Source organism: Typopeltis vanoorti, chromosome 20 (assembly GCF_054136105.1).
Source record: "Typopeltis vanoorti isolate ZY-2024b chromosome 20, IOZ_Tvanoo_1.0, whole genome shotgun sequence".
Lineage (NCBI taxonomy): Eukaryota > Metazoa > Arthropoda > Arachnida > Uropygi > Thelyphonidae > Typopeltis > Typopeltis vanoorti.
In genome coordinates, this window is record NC_143568.1 from 8394774 (window position 1) to 8418720 (window position 23947).

General features: G+C 36.4%; 1 protein-coding gene across 7 annotated transcripts in view; it reads right to left on the minus strand.

Moving 5' to 3' along the window:
* The window catches only part of axo (axotactin), a 927649-nt gene that overhangs the window by 728114 nt on the left and 175588 nt on the right, over nt 1-23947 (minus strand). For all 7 annotated transcript variants that reach the window (XM_090410025.1, XM_090410024.1, XM_090410023.1 and 4 more), the window contains one exon: nt 7494-7600. In XM_090410025.1, coding sequence (XP_090266151.1) covers nt 7494-7600 — 107 coding nt within the window. The remainder of the gene's footprint in view (nt 1-7493; nt 7601-23947) is intronic.

Here is a 23947-nt window from a genome sequence, read left to right on the forward strand (position 1 = left end):
TTCACACAATCTTCCTCCAGAACAACCTTTTCAGTTCTAATGCCGTGTTCCCTACTCTGATTTAAACAAGCCTCACGGACCATCAGAATATCTCACTTACTGCATATCCACACTCGCTTGTTTCTCTTATTATTATTATTATACCCTCCATGGAACCAGCAGACTCAATGTGGGAGGTTCAACTGACAACATACTCATCATATACAATCTTAAAATCCTTAACACTCCTTTAACAACACATTCTGATAATGAGTTGCATTTGTAAAATCATGTATAGAAGGATTTTTATACAAAATCCTTCCATATTTATGTTTAGTAATATAGAAATGAATTTTTGTAAATTGTTAAATAGTGTAACCGCCAAAATTTTGTAAAAAGAACAAAGAAAGTTAAATGTAAAATAATTTATGTCAAAAGAAAGTTCCAGACCAAGGATATTTCCAGACGGATTATCTTATTAACTTATGACCTAGGGCAATTACAATCACGAAGGTCAAATATGTACTGGGGTTTCCCACATTAATGCAACGATGGAAAAAGGTGGCGAGTGCAGACCCATGAAATACCCAAGGAAAAAAACATAGCAGAACCCAAGGTCAAAGGAGCCAGATAAAAGGGGATTGCTGAGACATGACGAGCTACGGCGAAGCTGTTACGAGAGGGTTACGGTGAGACAGGTTACGGGATTGCGATGTAAGTTGCGAGGGTTACGGCATCGGAGTTTTGCTAATCGTCTTCAGGTGGAAGGCCATGCAGAAGGAGAGGCAGATTCGATGTGTGTGTGGCAGAATAAGTTCGTCTTCATTCTATTTTGGATCCAGGTTCGGGAAGGCTGCCCCGATTCAAGGTCAGAGTCCTGCATTCCAGCAGACAGATGCCAGAAGTGCAAGACAACTAATTTGAGTTGTCTCGCACTTCTGGCATCTCGCACTAGTTTGAAGAAAGTAGTTACCGAATTTTCATGCTGCCAAGTTCCTGAAGTCCGTAATAGTAAGAAGCGATCTCACAAATCCCAAAAAAAAGTATTATGGTGATTTGTCTGAAGTTTTCTTTGTAATAATAATTGAGGGCTATAGGCATTAGGCTAATCTTTGAATTATCTTGTTCAGTTGTATGAGAAAAAACATAGCATAATTTAAGGTGAAATATTTTGTGCTTAATATTGTTGGTATTAGCTATGCCTGCTTTTGTTTAGAATGGAAGAGTTACTCTGTGTGTGATTAAGTGTTAACTAAAGAAATATCATAGACATGTTGTTTTACAAGGATTGTTTACCTAAGAGGTTTAACTGTATTTGTATTCATGAGTTGTTATTGAAGTATAGAGCCAGAGAATTAACTTGTAATTTTGGCATTAACCATTTTGTACTTTCTTTGATTATGAATAAATTTCTTTGATTATGAATAAATTGTTTTCTTGTTTAAATAATTGCCTGATTCTTGCATACCAATGCACTGCTCATAAAATTCGAATCTGTGTGTCCTAGAGTTGAATAGGCACGACTGGAGTATAAAAGTATTACATTGCTAGATTTAGTATTAAGTGAGAGAGAAATGTTCCATGTTTTACTGAGTGTTTTTCTTTGGAAGGATATTAATCTCCTATCCACGAATTTTGGTGGCGCAGCTAGAAATCAAATAAATTTCCAAAATTCAATTTAGAAAAAATGCCAGTTGTTTAGACAAAGAGATTGGCTCCAGCCAGAGGCAATTTCTTAGATCTGAAGGTTTCACACGTGAACAATAATATTTGCGGCCTTGAGACAAAAAGGGAAAAAGAGGATTGAAATTTAAGAGATTAAATCAAGCAACGTATTAAGAGCTTGGAGTTATGACTGTTTAAGATAAGGTTGAGTTAAAGTAAGGTTAAAGTATAAAGTAAAGTAAAATTTTGAGAATAAGTTTTGAATAAGATAAACGTAAATTTTACAATGGCACAGCAGACGACAGATTTAATAAGAATATAAAGATAATAAGATTTAATTAATTGCCATATTTTTAACACATTCACTGACAATTCTCCATGTAAAAAATCAACTTCTCACACCTGTCTTCACCACAATTTTTCAAAACTTCCAGAGATGACCTCTGGTTCTTCCCCTCTCACAGTCTACTCTTTTTAATAATCCCCTCTGGATTAATCTGATAAAATCCTCTCACTAACTTAAATGTCTCTATCATATCACCTCTCTTTCTCCTATCCACTAAACTCTGTAATCCACATCTCTTCAACTTCTCTCATAGCCAGCATTCCAAAATCCTGACATTGTCTTAGTCACTTGCCTCTGGACAGTCTCCAATATCTCCATATCACATTGAAGACCATGTGACCAGATTCGAGCACAATAGTCCAAGTGTAATCTGATCAGCACTTTCTACAGTGCACAACCACTTCTTTATCCCTACATGTTAGAGTACTTCTTATCATAGCAGCACTATGATGTGCAGATTTTGCAACACTAGCAATATACCCACTAAACTTCAGTCTACTGTCAACCATCACTCTCAAATCTCGAATCTCATCCACTTCTGCAGTATGATGCTGTCGATATAGTACAGAGCCATATATTTCTGCACTCCAAAATGCAATGCCTTGCACTTATTAATATAAAACTACAATCTCACTCCTTTGTCCAAGTCAAAAGTACATTAAAATCTTCCCAAAGAGAATAAACATCAGCAGTGCTACTACTGATGTTTATTCTCTTTGGGAAAATTCTCCCTAACTTTGAATCATCATCAACCAACTGAAGATCCCAGTCAGTCCACATGATATATCATTTACAAGCTAGACAGCAGTGGCCCAAGAACAGAATCCTGAGGCATGCCACTGGTTATCCTCCTTTTTTGAAACACTGTTCCATCATACACCACCTGCTGGTATCATTCAGAGAGCCAATCTTTGATCCATCAGAGGAATAGATAGTACAAAAGTACTATCTATTCCTTTTTCTGCAGCTTGTACAGAGTAATCTATCAAATGCTTTTGCTAAGTCCAAGAATATCACTGTACATGATTCTCCCTTATCTAACACAGTCATCACCTTTTTCTTAGATATTTCTTAGAAAATTTTGAATTTTAATTCAAAACGATAATTCAAAACAATAAAGAAGACGATAATTCTCTAAGATGTACGATCACCTTTTCATAAAATACAAGTAAGTTGCTAAAAGACCTACCCTTTACAAATCCATGCTGACCATCATAAAAAATACTATGCTCATCAACCTAATCTTGTGTTCTATTCCTAGCCAATTCTCCAACACCTTGACAACAACTACACTTATACAAACTGGTCTATAGATGGAAATTTCTGTCTTAGAACCACGCTTGTGGAGTGGTACTGTTTTGCCTTTTTTCCACACCTTAGGAACCTTATCCACTGCAAGACTTTCATTGAATAACCAGGTCAAGGATGGCATAGCTAACTGTTGTGCACATTCCTTACATGGTGATATGTCATCCATTCCTACAGCCTTATTAACATCTAACTCAATCAACACCTGATGCACCTCTGATTCTTTTACTTTCAATTTTCCTAATACTTGCTTCCCTCTATATATTGCACCACATCATTTACACCAGTATGATATATCCTGATAAAGTGCTCATTCAATAACTCACTCAACTAGATCTTTTGCAGCTGTTATTCTGTTGTCATGACTATCCACCAGTGTCAACCTGCCATATTTTTGCTTTCTCTTGATTGCCATATAACCAAAAAATTCCCTTGAGTTAACCTTGGTCTGACCAACCAAATGATCTCCTCTCATGCTGCACCTTTTCTTTCTTTACCATGCTCATTACCTTTCTAGCCCGCACTTTATGCTCTTCATGGATCCGATTACCACCAACTGTCTTGTACCTCCTCCATAGTCTTTTTTTTTCTTTTCTTTTCCAGCACAGCTTGCTCGATTTCACTGTTCATCCATTTCACTCATACTGTATTTACTCACTTAACCCTTGGTATGCACTTATACATTGCATGTGTCAGATACTGTGAGATGATGGAGATGATGAAGCTTCAGGAAAGTTTGATGTTGACAGTGAGGATATTCAGAGTTACTGCTAAAGCAACTAAGGCTATGGGGCCAGTTTTATATGTGTTAATCACTTGTTCTTCTGGATGATTTGTCTCTTTTTTTGGGATGAAAAACTCAATCTTCCAGAAGGAAACACCCTGCCACCTCCATATGAGACTAGCTAACTGGCCTTCAACCGAAAAGTCCTTATGAATGTTCTTTTGGTCCTAGATTATGAAATGATGTTGCATCATGAAATCAGAGTATTTTCTTAGAAAATTTTGAATTTTAATAACTTAATGGATTGACTTAAAGCTCATTAAAAAATGTTAGAACCGAAAATCTACCTGTTGCAATAAAAAGACCAACAATTATAATCACTACACTTTAAAAAAAAATGAAATAAATTTATCTTGAAATTAAAAAAAAAAACTTGAGACATTTAGGGACTTTTTTGTTATTTTTTGGCATGATATGGAAGAGGAAGGAGTATTCAATTCTAACTTCTTAGAATTTTAAGTCACAAACCACATAATATTTGGGAGTATAATGTATATGATGTAGCAGTAATAAAATGTATACTGTTTCTCATATGAAGAAGCAATCCATACAAAAGTCAGCGATTGCAGTTATCATGATGTTGACCATGTGATGTACTGTCAAGGAATATAGCCAGTAGTGCCAGTGACTTCTGTCCTTCCATATACAAATTTCCATAGCTGTCACAATGAATCATGTTGGAGTTTTCAGAAAAATGACAGAACTGCAATGAAAATAAATAATTTAATAACTAAATAAATTATTTGCAAGATAACATTTTTCCAACCCAGCTGGCATTATCAAATGCACTTTAGAGAACACAAACATTCAGTGAAGAATGAGAATGAATGCCCTTCAGAAAAAGTAAAATATGGAAAATGACATTTTTGTAATAGATTTCACGGTTTGATATGAACACAGATGGATAAGAAAATAACTATTTATCAATTTAAAAGCTAATATTTCACTGGTATTATATCCAGCATCTTCAGAGCACACAATACAAAGTTTGTTACAAATGCAAAACAACCACAATCTGGTGTAACAGTGGGGCTAGCAAAAGTAATTGCAGCATGCAACACAAGACTCAAGTCCTAATATGGCGCCATCTAGGTTTAAAAAAATCCAAAGTTTTGAAATAGTAGTCCAAATGATAGTCTTAGAAAGTTTGAAAAAATGAAATAAAATAAAAGTAATAAATATTTATTTGGTCTTAAGATGACTGTCTCCCAAATCTTTGGTAGATTTATACAGCCATACTTGTTAAGGTTTGGAGTATGTTTTAAGGTTTCTGTTGATTCCAGGAACAACCTCTCTGACTTGTAGAGGCTTCTGTGCATTACTTTTGTTTCTTTCCAATTGATCCTGTGTGCAGGGGTATCCAAAGCATGGTCTGCCAGACCCGACTTGCCATAGCGAAAGTGTCGGATATATTTTTTGTGTTCACTGAGGCAGATGTCCACAGTTCTTCCTGTCTGTCTGTAGTAGGCTTGATAGTAGGCCCTGTTCTTGCCATCAAGCCTACTATGGACAGGCAGGAAGAACTGTGGACATCCGCCTCAGTGAACACAAAAAATATATCCGACACTTTCGCTATGGCAAGTCGGGTCTGGCAGACCATGCTTTGGATACCCCTGCACACAGGATCAATTGGAAAGAAACAAAAGTAATGCACAGAAGCTTCTACAAGTCAGAGAGGTTGTTCCTGGAATCAACAGAAGCCTTAAAACATACTCCAAACCTTAACAAGTATGGCTGTATAAATCTACCAAAGATTTGGGAGACAGTCATCTTAAGACCAAATTAATATTTATTACTTTTATTTTATTTCATTTTTTCAAACTTTCTAAGACTATCATTTGGACTACTATTTCAAAACTTTGGATTTTTTTTTTTTTAACCTAGATGGCGCCATATTAGGACTTTAGTCTTGTGTTGCACGCTGCAATCACTTATACTGTCCCCACTGTTACACCGGATTGTGGTTGTTATGCATTTGTAACAAACTTTGTGTTGTGTGCTCTGAAGATGCTGGATATAATACCAGCGAAATATTAGCTTTTATGTTAATAAATAGTTATTTTCTTATCCATCTGTGTTCATATCAAACCGTGAAATCTATTACAAAAATGTCTGATGAACACATAAGCCTATCCATGCGTATGGAAAATGACAGATGCACTCCACAGTGATTTTCTGCATGTGCCAAAATTTGTGTAGAATCACTCCATCAGTTCTAATGCAATTAACTAGATTCCAGGAACTTCAGCATGAATCAATGATTTTTGTAAATCCTAACTAGAAGGTTGGCAACCCACAGTACATATATGCAAGTATCATGGATAGGCTTAGGGTGAGAAAAAAAATCTAGAATCTATAAATCCTGATCAGATGACCAAATGGAATTTATTCAAGATCTACCTCAAATAAATGGAGTGATGGTCTGGTACTGAGCAACCAAAATCATCTACCACTTTAAAAATTTTTTGCAGACATTCTTCCCACAGTGGGTTGGAGAGCAGAAATTTAACAATAAAGACTCACTGAAAACTCCCCCAAACTGGACATTTATGAAAACGCCACATGGATTTACATGTTTTTTTAATTGAAGTTGTTGTTTATAAAAACTGTCTTGTCAGGCTTAACTTTCCTTAAACAAAAAAAGAAAAAAAAAACATATAGTGCAAATGATGGAATTATGATTTCTATGCTAAAACTGTAATTACTATCAACTGCAATATGTTTTTTTTAGAAGGGAACCTCAGCATGATTTGCATGTTGAGTTATCAATTCGTTTCAAGAGAAGAATGTACTTTTGAATTTTTACTGAAGACAATTTAAAAAAGAAGAAATAGTCAGTCAAAAATAATTTGGACACAAATTTGATTAAAAATTTTAACAAAAGAATTTAATAAGAGGATACCCTGTACAGAAACATTTTACTGAAGGCATAATTATACTAAATACTTTCAGCATTTTGACACCTACAATAAAATACACCTGTAATAAAATAGACTTATGCTACTGTTCTTGATAATAAAAAGCCTGGCAATAAAAATCATAAATTGCACTGCAGTATACTGACTATACAGTCAATGATGCTAAGTTATCCCCACTTGTTAATATCTGAACCTAGCATTTGCCAACTAAAGAGTTGTAATTCTACCAGTTACACAAACTGAAACTATCTCTCGTTATAAAAATGATCTCTAGACAGTGAGAATTAACATCACTTTTGTTTCAGCAGTTCAAATCCTAGTTTTCCTTAAACTTTTAATTGAAATAAATTTAAAATTTAAATAAAAAATTAAAATAATTAAAGTTTTAAATAATTAAAATCACATAATATATAATACAAAATTAAAATTCTGTGCAGATTTCTCAGTGGAAAAAAAAATACATAAATAAAGCAAACAGTTGAGCAATACTTACCCTGAAAATGACACTAATCCTGTTCATATCTGAATGAGCACGATCCGCCCAATCATACACTCTATATGTTAAGTAAGAATATCCTCTAAGAGTTACTGTAGTCTGAACTGAAAATAAATTAAACTGCTTATATTAATTCATAATTATACAATGATATTTATTTTAATCTAAGCTAACTATGAATGCATAATAAACACCCATCCCGCCCCAAATGTAGTAACAATCAAAAGACAAAATGTTTTATAAGAGTAACTCTAAACATGAAATAAATATGGTGACAAGCATGAGATGATAGTTGAAAAGAACCATCAGCACAGGTATGTTACTAACTCTGTTCCAGGTTACTTCTCAAGAATAAATTAGGAATAAATACTGTCTAAAACATGACATTCATTGTGGATGACTTGAGACATTACAATCTTCCATGAAAGAAAATTCTGATCATACTGGCAATTAAGAGAGGTGAAAGGGTGGATGAGATGATTGTGATGGTAGGAACGAATGACTTGAGTGGTAATGTAAGTCGGGCAGCGAGAGATATGAGATTTTTGCTTGAGACTGTACAGAAGAAGACAGAGAGAGGAAAAATAGTGTGCGTGTTGCCTAGGTATGATAATGATGAGCTGAGCAGAAGAGCGGTGATATTGAATGGCATAATAGCGAGAATGTGTGACAAGAGAGGACTGGTATATGTGGATGCCTGGAGTGTGTTTGAGGAAAGAGAGGAGTTGTATGCGAGAGACTGTTTACATTTGAATGAGGAAGGACGTAGGCATCTGGAGAGATTGCTGTTCTGAACGAGTCAGTGTGTCCCAGGGAGGATGATAGCAGGGGTGGCCTCTTGTGAGAATGGATACTTGGGAGAAGGGAGACAATGTCAGGTAACACTGAGCCCAGTGGAGTCCAGAAGAGATAATGCTGGGTATAGAAACAATGGCATTTATATGCTGTATACTAATGCCAGGAGTATCGGGAATAAGGGAGAGGAATTGGTGGCGCAGATAGCATCAGCCTGGCCAAAAATTATTGCGATCACTGAGATGTGGTTGACAGAAGGGGATATAACAACAGGAATAGAAGTCGCTGGGTATAGCATTTTTCGTCAGGATAGGAGGGGAAAACGTGGTGGTGGGGTACTGCTTATGATAAGTGATGACCTATGTCCTCTAAGAGTGGAGAATTTGGAAGGAAGTGAGACAAATGATTTTGAGAGCGTATGGTGTGAGGTAGAGGTAGGCAAGACATGATATTTAGTGGGGTGTTGCTACAGACCCAGGAGCACAGAGGATGGGGACCAGGAGATGTTTAGACAGCTAAGTTTGGCAAGTGCAAGAAGAATGATTGTTATGGAAGATTTTAACTTCAGTAGTATAAATTGGAGAGAGGAAGATGCATGTAGCAATAGGAGAATGGAATTTCTAGAATTCTTGAGGGACAAATGTCTTAGGCAACATGTAACAGAGGGAACAAGAGGTTCAAAAATTTTGGATTTGGTTATAGCATCAGAAGAGTTGATAATAACTGAGTTGACGTCTCTCCCACCAGTTGGAGAGAGTGACCATATGGTGTTGACTTGGAAAATGAATAGACATGCAGGAGTATCAAAGAGACGGGAACTTATGTGGAATTATAAGGCAGGTGATTATAATAGTCTTAGACGTCAACTTTGGGAGTTTTTTCATGGAGGGAGGAATTGGAAGGCCGGGATATCACCAGTGCGTGGGAAATTGTGAAAGAATATTTGTTATCAGCAATGGTAAGTTGTATACCACGAGTGAAGAAGAGGATGCAATTTGGAGTAAAGTGGATGACAAACAATATTAAACAGGAATTGCATGCGAAAAAGAGGCTATGGAAGAGATATAAGGAGATAGGTGAAGAGATGCATGAGGAATATAAGACACAGGCCAGAAGAGTGACTAGTGTGGTAAGGAAAGCGAAACTGGAATATGAGAGGAGATTGGCCCTAAGATCCAAAGAAAATCCTAGGGAATTTTTTAGCTATGTGGCCAGTAGGAGGAGAAATGACTGTGGAAGAATGATATTGTGGGATAAAAATGGGAATAGAGTGACTGATGCAGAGGACATAGTGGAATTGTTCAATGAACACTTTATTTGAGTATTTCATCCTAGAGGAGTCAGTTTTAATGCTAGAGGGATAGGACTGGTACGAGGTCTGGAGGTACAGGAGGAGAGTGTGTTTCAGATACTGAGTACTCTGGATGTCAGTAAAGCTGTGGGACTGGATGGTATTTCGCCACGAGTTTTGAGAGAATGTGCTAGGGAATTGACAGTACCTTTAACGTGGCTTTTCAATGAAAGTCTGGCTTTGGCAAAGGTGCCCAGGGAATGGAAGGAAGGTAAGATAGTGCCATTGCATAAGGGTGGTAACAGACTGGACGTGTCTAATTATATGCCAGTCTGTGTGTCATCAGTAGTTGTTAAGATCTTGGAGAAAGTAGTGAGAGACCGTGTACAGCATTGGGCAGATGAGGGTAATGTTATCTGTGAGAATCAACATGGATTTGTGAAAGGACGCTCTTGTTTTAGCAATATGCTAGCCTTTTATAATAAAGTTACAAGAACATTAGATGAAGGAAAGGCATATACTGCAATTTTCTTAGACTTGGCGAAGGCATTTGACAGGGTGCCACATGATAAGCTGATATTTAAGTTGCAGCACATGGGTCTGGATGTCAGATTGGTCAACTGGATTCAGGATTGGCTGTCTGATAGGTATCAGAGAGTTGTGTATGGTGGAGCAGTTTCCAGGAAGCAGAGGGTTACAAGTGGGGTCCCACAGGGCTCAGTACTAGGACCTATATTGTTTAACCTTTATATCAATGACATAGCCAGTGGATTGCAGGGGGATATTCAGTTGTTTGCAGATGATGCGAAGCTGGGAAGGATTATTAGTAATAGTGCAGATGTGGTAGCCCTGCAAGAGGATTTAAATAAGCTAGATAGATGGGCAAATGAATGGGGGTGTCAGTTTAATGCAGCAAAATGTAAGGTCTTGAGGTTTGGGAAACATCGATGGGATGCTGCATACTCTATAGGAGGAGTTATACTGGAGGAAGTAGGGGAGACAAGAGATCTGGGGTTGATGATTCATAGAAACCTGAAGTTTAGGGGACATATTGCAAAGGTGGTGAAGGTAACACAGAGGATTGCTGCTATTATGAGAAGGACACTGACCTGCAGAGATAAGAGGGTTATCATTCCATTGTATAAGTCTCTGATCAGACCACACTTGGACTATTGTTCTCAGATTTGGTCCCCAGGATTTGAAGGGGATAAATTAACTGTGGAAAGGATACAAAGACGGATGACAAAGATGGTTTCAGGACTGTACAAGGATAGTTATGAGGATCGGCTGAGAGAATGTGGACTGCAGAGTTTGGTGGATAGAAGAAGGAGAGGTGATATGATTGAGACTTTTAAACTGTTGAGAGGTGGTTACAGGGTTGACACTGGGGAGTTCTTTCGCTTGGTTGATCAGCGGGAAGGAGTGATGACAAGAGGCCATCCCTGGAAGTTACGAAAGGAAACTGTGAGCAAGAGGGTAAGGAGTGGTTTCTTTGTGTGGAGGGTGGTTGAGCCGTGGAATGCATTGCCTGATGGAGTGGTGGGAGCGAGAACGGTCAGTGAGTTTAAAGAGTGGTATGATAGACTTTGTGTTTCTCAGGGGAGGACCTCCCCTCAGTGAGTCTTGACAGACTTTATGTCTTAGGAAGGACCTCCCTCGAGAGTCTTTTGACTCCTTGGAGGCCTGAATAATAATAATAATAATAATAATACACATAGGCACAAACTAGTAGGTATACACCTGTTGGCATTTACAAATGAAGTATTTTAAACCTTGGAGATAATAATAATAATAATATTTATTTATTTATATACTATATATATTAAACTTTGCTAAACCCTTCCACCATCGTATGAGACCAGATAGTTCACTTTCCATTGAAAAACCATGATATAGGTTCTTTGCATCCTTTGAAACCAGGTCTTTCCGACCAGTGAGCTCCATCTACTAACTGAGTTATTTCTTTACTATTATGCCCTCTAGCAGAGCTGATTTAAACAGAAATCAGTAAACCCCTGCTACTATCTTATATACATCCTAAATTAAATTATTTATAAACTTCAATTATATCTCCTCTCCATCTCTTCTTAGATATTAGATTATCACTAGCAACATATTCTCATATCTATTATGATATAATCACTTAATACACTTTGTCAACCTACTCTGAATAAAATATCTTTCCTTGATATCTATTAAAAACCTTGATTATGGCTACCAGATCTGAGTAGATCTGGTAGCCATAATCAAATATTAGTCTCATTAAAGACTTGCATAATGGTATCATTAGTTCTTTTCTCCTACAGTGAATCTCCATTTAATTAATCTCACAGACTGCTGATCTTTACCAGTTATCTTATAAACATGATTCTTGGATTTATTACCAATCAAATCTTTGTATTGATCATTATTTTTTCTAAAGCCTATTTTTTATTAGATACACTTATATCTAATATCTTCTTATTAGAAGATATATTAGAAGATATTCAAATCAATCATTGTGATTTGTATCATGAGATTCCTGATGTGAGTTTTATTATGCTGATGACATTGTACTAGCCATCAGACACAACAACTTTACTACAATAGAAGATATACTAACAAATGACCTTGCAGTCCTAGATGAATACTTCTGGAAATGGAGATTATGCCCAAATCCTAGCAAAACAGAAGTTACATGCTTCCACCTGAACAATAACCAGGCTAACAAAGAACTGATAGTCTACTTCAACCACAAACTGCTATGCTACAACAGATTCCCAAAATATCTGAGCATCACTATGGATAGAACTCTATCTTTTAAACTGCATCTCATTAACAGAGCATCTAAGCTAAAAACATGAAATAGTAGCAAAGTATAAGGTTTTAAAATTTGGGATGCAAAGATGGGATGCAGAGTATAGGGTTGGTGGGGGGATATCTCAGAGAAGGTGAAGGTGAAAGGAGGTGAAAGATCTGGGAGTGATGATGGATAGGGACTTGAAATTTCCTGGATATTTTGCTAAAATTGTAAGAATGACACAGGAGATTATGGCACTGATGTTGAGAACACCAACATGTAGAAGTAAGGATGTTATGATTCCACTATACAAAGCTTAATCAGACTGCATATGGATTACTGTGAGATTTGGTTGCCTGGTTTTTAAAAGGATGATGAGCTGTTGAAGATGGTTCAGAGACAATTGACTAAGTTGGTTTCTGGTCTCTGGAATGTGGAGTATAAGGACAGATGGAGAGAACACAAATTGCAGAGAGTTGGTAGAAGGAGGAAGGGAACATGATCATAACATATAAGTTGGTAAGGGATCATTACCAGATTAATGTGGATGACTTTTCACAGAATGTCTGGAGACAGGGAGAACAAAAGACCATCCCTGAAAGTTGTAATTATGCAGGGTATGAGCAAGGCGGATAAGGAATAGATTTTTTGGCATGGAGAGTGATTTCAGGCAATGATTGGAATGAAATGCCTGAAAGCGTGGTGAGTGCATTTAAGGTATGATGAGCTGCGCATGTGAGAGTGGGACTTCCTGCAACGAGTTTCCTGACTCCATGGAGATCTGATAATGATAATAATAATAATAATAATAATAATTATTATTATTATTATTATTATTATTCCTCTTATGCTGTAGTTATTCCATTAAACTTTATTATGAATCATCTACTCCAGATGCCATGCAACATTTCAGGCTGTTGATAGATTTTTCTATTTCAAGAATTGATATGTATTCCTGGTTGCATTTCTGTCACGTCACTGTTTGTTTCACTTAGAAACATTCTAAGTAATTGCTCCAGACATCTAGAATATCTTTATCTTCAATTTTCATGTCACCTTTATCATCTCTGATTCCTTTTACAGTACTTTTTCCTAAATTTCTAAACTTTTTCAATAGCCTCCAAAATATTTTTCCACCTTCCTGATTTATTTTCTATGTTCGCTCCAAAGTTTTTACCATGATCGCGTTTAGATAATTTTACATGGTGGTTTGCTTTATTTCATTTTTGCAAGCTGATTTGCTTGCCAGGAATTCAAAATATGCTTTATTCTTTTCTCTGACTTCCTCTTTAACTTCTTGAGTGCACCATGGAGTTCTGATTTTTCTATCCTTACAGACAACCTCACCACATGTCTCTCTGGCTGAATCAATCAGTGTTTTCTTCAGGGCTTGCCAATGACTCTCCAAGATTTGGTTCTTGTTCTCAAACTGTTTCATTTTTTCTTGAATAATGTTTGTGTATTTTAGTCTGCAGTTCATATCTGATAGCTGCTCAACTTTTATTTTCTTTAAAACTTTCTTATATGTTCTTCTTTTCAATATGAAATTCAACTTATCCTGTTAAAAACTAAATAGTGATCACTTCCAATTTCAAATCCTCTGTATACTCTTCTGGCCTAAACCAGTGGGAAAACATTGCTATCAACAATAACATAGTCAATGAGCCGTTTTTTGCTTCTTGCATCTTCTCTCCATGTGAATATGTGTGTATTTTTATGTTGGAACATGATGTTAGTAATAATAGTCAATGTCCTAAACAGAAATCCAGCAGGTACTTACCATTATTATTAGCTTTGCTCTTTTCTCCAAATTTTCCCAAAACATTTCTATATGTGTGGCAATCATTTCCTACTCTGCTGTTTAGATCTCCAACAAGGATCACTTTTCCTTTTTCACTGTGTCAAATGACTTCTCTAGTGTCTCAAAAATTTCCTCGACTTCTCCCTTAGAAGACCTTCTGGGGACTGTAGGCACAAATAAGTCCCATTGTTCAGTTCCCATTCTGTTATTTTCCCACATCTTTCTACTTGATATTGCTTGCCATTCAAGAAAATTATTCTCATATTTACTGTTGAATACTATAGTTACTCCTTTTCCTACCACTTTTCCTTCTGCTTCTCCTTTCAATATAAATTTATTCAGTTGACTCCCCATGATACAGCTTTGTTTATTCTAATATCTATACCCTTTTTTTTTTTTTATGTGGCTCCCACCTATTCAAGGTTCTTGAAAAGCTATACATTCATACATGGAGATTTTAGGGGAACCTTATGATTCTTTTTATTCATTTTATATATATATTTTGGTATTTTTTATATATTCCAGAAACCCTGCTCTAGATATTAAACATGGAATTTCTTCAAGCCACCACTTCATGTCCCCAATAAGTAAGGTGGTAGTCTCACACCAGGCAATAAAATTAATCTCCAGCCTAAAGACAATCACAAGAATAGATATGCTTACCACTTGAGCAACCAGGCTGACAACCTTCTGGCCAGCTCTTCTGAACATGCAGTGTAGACCTCCATATATGAGCATTTCTTGTCAAATATCATCTACCCCAGCTGCTTTTCCACAATTCAAGCTTTTCAGAACTTTTAGTACTTCAAGTATTCATAAGTACTCCTGATTGCATTCCTTTTTCAATATTTTCTATGACACTTCTATCACTGATTGTTTCATTTAGCAATCTTTTAAAGTAATTACTCCAAATATCTTGAATTATCTTCAGTTTTCATATAACTTTTATCATCTCTGATTCCTTTCACTGTATTCATTTCTCTATTTCTAAGCGTTTACATTAGCCTCTGGAATATGAGTGGTATGATATACTTTGTGTTTCCTAGGAGGGACCTCCCACGATGAGTCTTTTGACTCCATGGAGGCCTGAATAATAATAATAATATTTGACCACCTTCCTCATATTTATCTTTGATATTCTTAACAAAGCCTTTCCATGATTTTTGTTTAGTTAATTTTAAACAAAGCTTAGCTCTCTTACATTTTTCTCTGTATTCCTTGTAGTAGCTGCTGACTTATTTGTTAGGATTTTTTTTTTATATATTTTTTTTTATTTTCCAAGACTGCCTGTTTAAATTCATGCATCCACCATGCAATTTTGATTTTTCTAACCTTGCTGACAACTTCAACTTATGCTTCTCTAAATTAATCAGTCAATGTTTTTTTCAGGGTTTGCCGCAGACTCCAAGGTTAGTTCTTGTTTTGAAATTCTTTCATTTTTTCTTGAATGATACATCATTGAAGAAAAATTGAAAGTTCAACCTATAAAGCTGCTTGATTTTAATTCTTTTAATTTAATACTTTTTAATATGATATTCATTTTTATCCTGCTTAAAACTAAGTGGTGATCATTACACATTTCAAATCTCTTGTATACTCTATCCTGAACCTGTGTGAAGATATCACTATCAGCGATAATATAGTCAAATAAGATATCTGTTTTCTCTTCTCCCTGTGTAAACTTGTCCACTGCTTTATGTTGAAATTTGGTGTTAGTGATTACTAGTCTGCATTTGAAAGGAAATCCAACAGGCACTTACCATTATTATTTGCTTGGCAGTTTTCTTCATTTTCCATTTGCTTAGGATTCATGTGTAGATCTCCAACAAAGATCAGCTTTTTCGTTTTCTTTATGCCAGCTGTCTTCTCTAATGTCAAAAAATTCCTCCACAGAAGACTTTCTATCATTCCCACAGAGCCTTTTGTGGAACCATAGGCACAAATAAATTTCACTTTTCAATTCCCTCTTTTCAAATTTGTCCACATAATTCTACCTGAAATTTCTTGTCAATAAAAAAGTGCATCTGATCGCTATTGCCCAAGTATATTTATTTCGCAGGATCTCACCTGTTTTAGTTTTACATCTAAGCAACACCAATTATGTGAATATAGTACTCCTTTATTTTTCTTTTAGTTCAACTTCTTAACCACTGATACTTCTTATGTTGATGGTGTCTATCTTGAATTTTCTTGAATTCTACTGATGTTCAGTTTGTTCAGGAACTGACTTTTCACTATATGCCCTGGTTCCCTTAATGAAAACAGGCCTTTCTCAACTGATTGATACCCCAGTCAAAAATTTCATCACATTTGTTTCTGGTTTAAACAAATACAGGTTATGATTTGTCAGCTAAGTCCCCAATTGACAGCTCATCTTCATTCATTCAGTTTCAAGTGGATATACTAACGAGACACACCATATGAAGGTGAGATTGGACATTAAATCAGAAGCCCTAGCCAGTTCTCTGCATTTCATAAAGGATATGTAGATGTTTCCAGTTCCAGAGATATGCTTTGCATTAAGGATAAATATTAAGAATAGTGATCAGAGCTTATTCTACCTTTACACGAGTTGCCTTGGTCTTGCACTACGTGCAGGGTCAGCTAGACTTGCAACACTTGCAGGTGCAAACTTAACTGACTTGTTTGTTTGCTTACTTAGGAAATGGAGTAAAAAAAACAGGTTTATATTTAAAATAACTTGGTATCTTTAACATATATTGTACTCAAGGTAAAAAACTTTCTACATCTATCTCTCATCTGAGATTTTTATTTAATAAGGTCAAAGCACCTTATGGTAACTTGTGTTGGTAGAATATTTATAAGCTCTGTATTACTTAAAACTTAGTATTTCTTAGCCTAGCTCCCACTGACGAGACCTCAATAAAGGTCGAAAGCAGTCTGGGTAGTGGCCCCTTGCCTTTCATACATAGCATCATACATCTCCTCCAGAGATGTGCTTTGCATTAAGGGTAAATATTAAGAATAGTGATCAGAGCTTAATCTACCTTTAGCACGAGTTGCCTTGGTCTTGCACTACGTGCAGGGTCAGCTAGACTTGCAACACTTGCAGTCGCAAACTTGACTGACTTGTCTGTTTGCTCACTTGGGAAATGGAGTAAAAAAAAAAAACAGATTTATATTTAAAATAACTTGGTATCTTTAACATATATTATACCCAAGGTAAAAAACTTTCTACATATATATATATATATATATATATATATATATATATATATGTAGAAAGTATATATGTAGAAACTCATATCATATCTACTCATATATATATATATCATCTCATCTCATATTCCTTTTCCCCCTTTTTTTACCTTGCAGTAAAAAATCATCGGCTTATTAATCATCGAACCTAAAACCGTTCACAGGATAAGGTTAGGGCTGATATGTATCCTATATGATATGTATGTATCCTGACCACCTTAGGGCTGATATGTTCACAGTAGGGCTGATATGTATCCTATGTCTGTAGGTGTTGAATTCTCAAATGCCGGTTTGCCTGCTTTGTGGGATGAAAAACCCCAGAATAAACTGGGGGAAAAACCCTACTGTCCACACCCAAGACCAGCTAACTTGGCTATGGTTGAGGAAGATCCTTCAGATCCTCAAGTCACAGACGGGAATCGAACCTAGGACCCTCCTTCTCCAGGCATATGGTTGCGAAGTGCACAGACACTAGGCTAACCGTGCGGACATAATAATAATATATAATGGAAAAGATTTAGCTATATTAAAAAAACTATTATAATATGAGAGGCCGCTTGCATTTGAATGAGGAAGGACATAGGCATCAGGAGAGATTGCTGTTTTCTGAACGAGTCGGCATGTCAATGCAGGGAAACTAGAATAACCAGGGTGGATGGTAGTAGGGGGTGGCCTCTTGTGGGAATGGGTGTTTGGGAGAAGGGAGAATGACATCAGGTAATGATTAGCCTAGTGGAGTTGATAGCGCTGATAGCATTAGCATAGCCAAAGATTAATCACTGAGATGCGGTTGACAGAAGAGGATATAATAACAGGAATAGAAGTAACAGGGTACAGCATTTTTTGGCAGGATAGGAAGGGAAAGCATGGTGGTGGAGTACTGCTTATGATAAGTGACAACTTATGTCTTCTAAAAGTGGAGGCTTTGGAAGGCAGTGACACAAATTATTTTGAAAGCATATGGTGTGAGGAAGAGGTGGGCAAGACAGGATATTTAGTGGGGTGTTGCTACAAACCAAGGAGCACAGAGAGTGGGGACCAGGAGATGTTTAGACAGTTGAGCTTGGCAAGTGCAAGAAGGCCATCGCTGCAAGCTACATAAGGTGTATACACTGTGTGGCCATTAAGTAATGAGGCAACAATTATTATATCAAAGCAAAGAACTATATTTGGAATAAATTACACAGATTCAAAATAATCTCCCTCCAACTCCACACAATGTTTACATCTGTCGTACAGGTGTTCGAAGGACACGGTGGAAGTCCTGAACGGGAACCTCCTTCAGTCTTTGGGTCACACCACATTGGATGTCCTCAATGTTGCTGAAGTGCTCCCCTTTCAAGGCATACTTCATCTCTGGGAAGAGGAAAAAGTCTGTGGGAGAGAAATCTGATGAATGGGAGGGTGGAGGGGGATGTTCAATCACACAGTTCGTTCGACTTTGAAGCCAGAAACTGCTTCACAGGCAGTGTATAGTGCGCAGGCACATTATTGTACAACAGAAACCAATTGTTGTGGAACAGTTCTTCCCTGACACATCGCATGTGGGCATACAGATGTTGCATTACTCCTAAATAATACTGATCATTTGCTGTGGTGCCCTCAGGAAGAAATTCGCAGTGGATAATTCTAGCAGCATTGAAATAAGCAATGACCACTGTCTTGACATGTGATTTTTGCAACCTAACTTTCTTCTGCTGGGGAGAAGACGTTCCATGCCATTCCATGCTCTGGCATTTCCAGATCAAACTGAAAACACCAATTTTCATCGCCGGTGATAATTCTTTGCAACACATGACGATCTTGATCAAACACATGAATGAAATTTTGACAACATGCAACCTGGTGCTCTCTCTGTTTGTGTGTCAATATGTGTGGTACAAACCTCGAACAAATCTTCCTGTTATGCAAATCTCTTTCTAAGAGTAATCTGGCCATTTCCTTTCCAACACCAAGCTGTACAGTGAGTAGCCTAGTGGTTATTTGCGCTTTCACCACACTTTCATTTGTCCATGCAGAAACTGGCCGTCTGCAGCATGGTTCATCTTCCAGGGACTCCATTCTCTCTTTTAAAAATTGAAAATCAGTGGAGCATCTGTGCACAGCTAAGATAGTCATTGCTGTAAACTTTTTTTTAGGTCTTGGTACACTTCTGTAGCAGTTTTTCCTAATTTATAGTAAAATTTCATAACAGCTCTTTGTTCCATGATGCAACTTCTGACATGCTCCACTCACACACTTCATCGACTGACACGAAAACTGCTACATCACCCAACTTGAAAGTTGCACCTGTGATTACAACACACACACATCTTCTTCTTCTTCTTCAACCTTCTGGTTCTGTCCACTGCTGGATGAAGGTCTCCCCCATGATTTTCCAGATCACTCGGTTTTCTGCTTCTCCCATCCATCTCACTCCTGCAATTTGTTCCAGTTCATCTCTCCACCTTCTTCTCGGACTTTCTCTTTGTCTTGCTCCATCCATTGGTCTCCACTCTGTTGTTTTTCTAGTCCATCTCCCGTCACTGCATCTGGCAATATGGCCAGCCCATCTCCACTTAGCCTGTTTAATGTATTTTACAATATCCATGACACCTGTTTGAGATCTTATCCAGATATTTGTCTTCCTATCTCTTAATGTTATTTTTAGCATACTTTTCTCCATGCGATGTTGTGTTGTTCTCAGCTTTTTGTTTAGGGCTTCTGTTAAAGTCCATGTTTCTCCTCCATATGTTAAGACAGGAAGTATGCACTGGTCGAAAGCTTTCCTTTTTAGACTCATAGGGATGTCACTTCTGAATATGCCTCTCATTTTCCCATAAGCCATCCATCCAAGGTGAATTCTTTGTTCAATCTCTTTTCTTTGGCACTCCTCAAAGGATAACAATTGGCCCAAATATACATATGAAGTAACTTGTTCAATTTCATGGTTTTTAACTTTGATAGTTCTATGGTTTATGTATTAAAAATCATTACTAATTTTTAATACATAAACCATAGAACTATCAAAGTAATGATTTAATTTTTTCATGTAGTACTGTCATATCCTGTACACCCCTTGAGGGTACATGGCAGGAATTTGATGATGATGATGATGGTTTATGTATTTATTCATCATAATTTTTGGTTTTTCTCTAGTTATTTTTAATCCAATTTTTCTGGAGGCTTCGTTTAGCTGATTTAGCCTTTCTTCCAGATCTTCAAGATTATCTGCTATCAGGACAATATCATCTGCAAATTTCAGATGATGCAGCCTTTCTCCATTTATGTTTATTCCTTTTGTTTCCCAATCAAATCTTCTAAAGATTTCCTCTAGTGCAGCTGTAAATAATCTGGGAGATATGGTGTTGCCTTGCCGGATGCCTTTTTGTATTGGGAACTTCACTGTTTTTATATAATTTAATTACAGCAGTTGCATTATTGTAAATATGTTTTAGTGTTTCAATATATAGTTTCTCAGTTCCCTGGGTTTCAAGTGCTTTTAGTGTTGCAGATGTTTTAACTGAATCAAATGCTTTTTCATAGTCTATATAGGCCAGACATAAGGGTTTATTGTATTTAATTAATTTTTCAATGAGCTGTCTTAATGTGTGAATATGGTCCAAAGTATTGTAATTCTTCCTAAATCCAGCTTGTTCACAGGATTGCATTCCCTCTAGTTTAGATTTTATTCTATTATTTATAATTTTTGTGAAAACTTTATATATGGTGGGGAGTAGGCTTATAGGTCTGTAGTTTTTAATTTCTTCCTTATTGCCCTTTTTAAAAATTAATATTAGAAGTGAATTGTTCCAATTTTTCAGAATTTTTCTCTTCAGCTTAATTCAGAGTTTGACTTCAGCTTAATATGCTAGTTTTGATTCTGTTCTCTCTATGTGAAGATGTTCACTATGACATTTCCAATTTCTGTTCATTGAAGAGTTTACTCAACTGTTTTATGACAGGGCTACCTCCCAGTTTTAAGAAGTCTACCATAATTCCATCTTCTCCTGGTGCCTTCCCATTCTTCATTTCCCGCAGTGCCATTTCCACTTCACCTTGTAAGATCTCAGGGGCATCATGTTCTTCCTCACTTGAGTAATCCATAGATGATTCTTGGATGTCCCGGTCTTTGTCTTCATAGAGTTCAGTATAAAATTCCTGAATTCTTTTGATTATTGCATCTCTATTTTACACACACCCACACATAATAGCAGTCAAAACTATAAACATATTTGTTACTTTCATTCAAAGGGAATAAAACTGACTAAAAATAAAGCTGACCTGTAAAAAATCAATCTTGCCAGTATGTAAGCAGGTGGGTGACGAGTAGGTAATTGGAATGCAATGCTTGAGAGTGTCATAAGTGCAGACAATGAATGCATTTAAGGCAGAGTGAGTGAGTGCATGCGTGCATGTGTGTGTATTACAGTGGGGCCACAATGATTCTTTTGACTGCATGGAAATCTGATGATGATAATTATAATATTATGACTGTGGTCAAAAAAAAAACAACTTCTCCACTTCAGTCAATGCACAGACTATTCTGCTAGAGTTTAACTTCAGCTTAATATGCTAGTTTTGTTTCTGTTCTCTCTATGTAAAGATGTTCACTATGACATTTCCAATTTGCGTTTAACTACTTATAGCCTATTTATATGAAGCAGAGGGTAATTTAGAGAGAAAGACAGACACAAAGAGAATTAGGAAATTATACAATTTCTTAACTCTCTCTCTCCCACATACACATAAAAGAGGAGATAGAAAAACTCATGAAAGAGAAGTAAAAATAAGTTAAAAAACAAAATCAAAGAGGGACCCAAACAATGAAGAAAATGCCTTCAATTTTTTTTTTTTTTTACAAAAAAAAAACTAAGTATAAACTGAATGGATCACAGAATACAGGAAACTCAATCAATAGAACAAAATGCAGGTGTTTTTCAAATGCTATCAAGAAGCACTATATTTAATTACTGTTTTCCAACCTTTTTATTTTTTCTCCAGTCTACAGTTAGATTTCAGTCTACAATTCACCTCCTGCTCCACTTTGATTCTTTTTAAATCATCTGTATATATTTTCTTTTCAATATAGTATTAATTTTCATCTTGCTCAAAATTAAAGAGTGATCACTTCCTATTTCAAATTCCCTATATACTCTAGCAACCTGAACCAGCAGGGAAAAGATATCACCATCAACTATAATTTCACCACTGCTTTCAAATCTCATCTGAAGCTGGCTGTCCTTATCCTCTCTCCTAAGGATCCACTCCTTCCCCTTTCTGTTCCAGGTGTTTACAAGGTTCCTTGTTCTTGCCAATTATATTTTATAGTCAAACTGGGAGATCTGCCAACATCCACCTAGAAGAACACACGAAATACATCTGCTGCCACAACTATGGTCAGTTAGGTCTAATTGACAATGCCACAGATACCTTGCACAGGATCAGATGGGGAAAAAATAATAAGCTCAATTAGAGCAAATATAAACATGAGAAAAAAATCTTTTTTTAGAATCAGCAGCAAATTTTTTAAAAAAAATCCTAATCTAAATAAATATGGTTGTGTTAAATTTCCCAAGATTTGGGAAACTTGAATTCTTATGCCTCCTGCCCAGCAACACTCAGCACCCACAGAGGGTGACCCTCATAGGACTTTAGGTTTTTAGTGTAACTTTTTTTTTTTTGTTTTGAGTGTTTGTGCGCATGCGTGTACATGCATGTGCATGCATGCTTGTACAATTTTAAGTCTGTAACCCTGATGATGTCTGTGACAGAGACAAAATATAAGATGCATTAAACTTGTGTTTAATTATTTTTCTGTGCTGTATTCATTCCATTACACCTAATAATGAGTTCATCATCCGTCTTGGGACTGGTAGCTCAGCAGCAAAATATTCCATTCCGCTCTCTCATTGACTTTCTTCTTAATCTCTTGGTACCTCAAACCTGTACTTTCTTTGACTTGGTCAACAAAGCTTTTCCTTGGTTTGCTTCTTCTTCTTTTCCCCTCTATTTTGCCTTCAGTTATTCTTTTCACAAGTCCATCATGACGAAGTATATGTCCATACCACCAGTGGCATATTCAGGTATAGGCCGTATAGGCCCAGGCCTAGAGCTGCAAATTTTGAGGGGCGATGGAAATTTCAGGTTCTCGTTTTTGTAATTATAACATGCAACTTATATGCCGCATATACTCGATAACCAGACACAAAGACAATAGGGAACGCGGGAGGGAGAGATTGATGCATTGGTGGCTCGTGGCTTGAAATCGTAGGGATGCTGCAACTTTCAAAATATATATATACACATTGTAAGTACAGTGTATACATGTTTGGATAAAATATCAAAATTACAGTAAAAATTTTTAAAAAAAAATTAGACATGAAAAAATATTGTTTAGTATAATTCAAATTATTTAAAAATAAAATCACGATAATAAGAGAATTGTATAGGATTGTTGATGATAAAATTAAATATTACAAGCAAATATAAATAAATTAATAAATATATTTATATATTGAGAAAAATGAGGAGCACTGAAGTTCCGTAGTGCCTATGCACGAGCTGTCCCTGGATTGATGCTAATT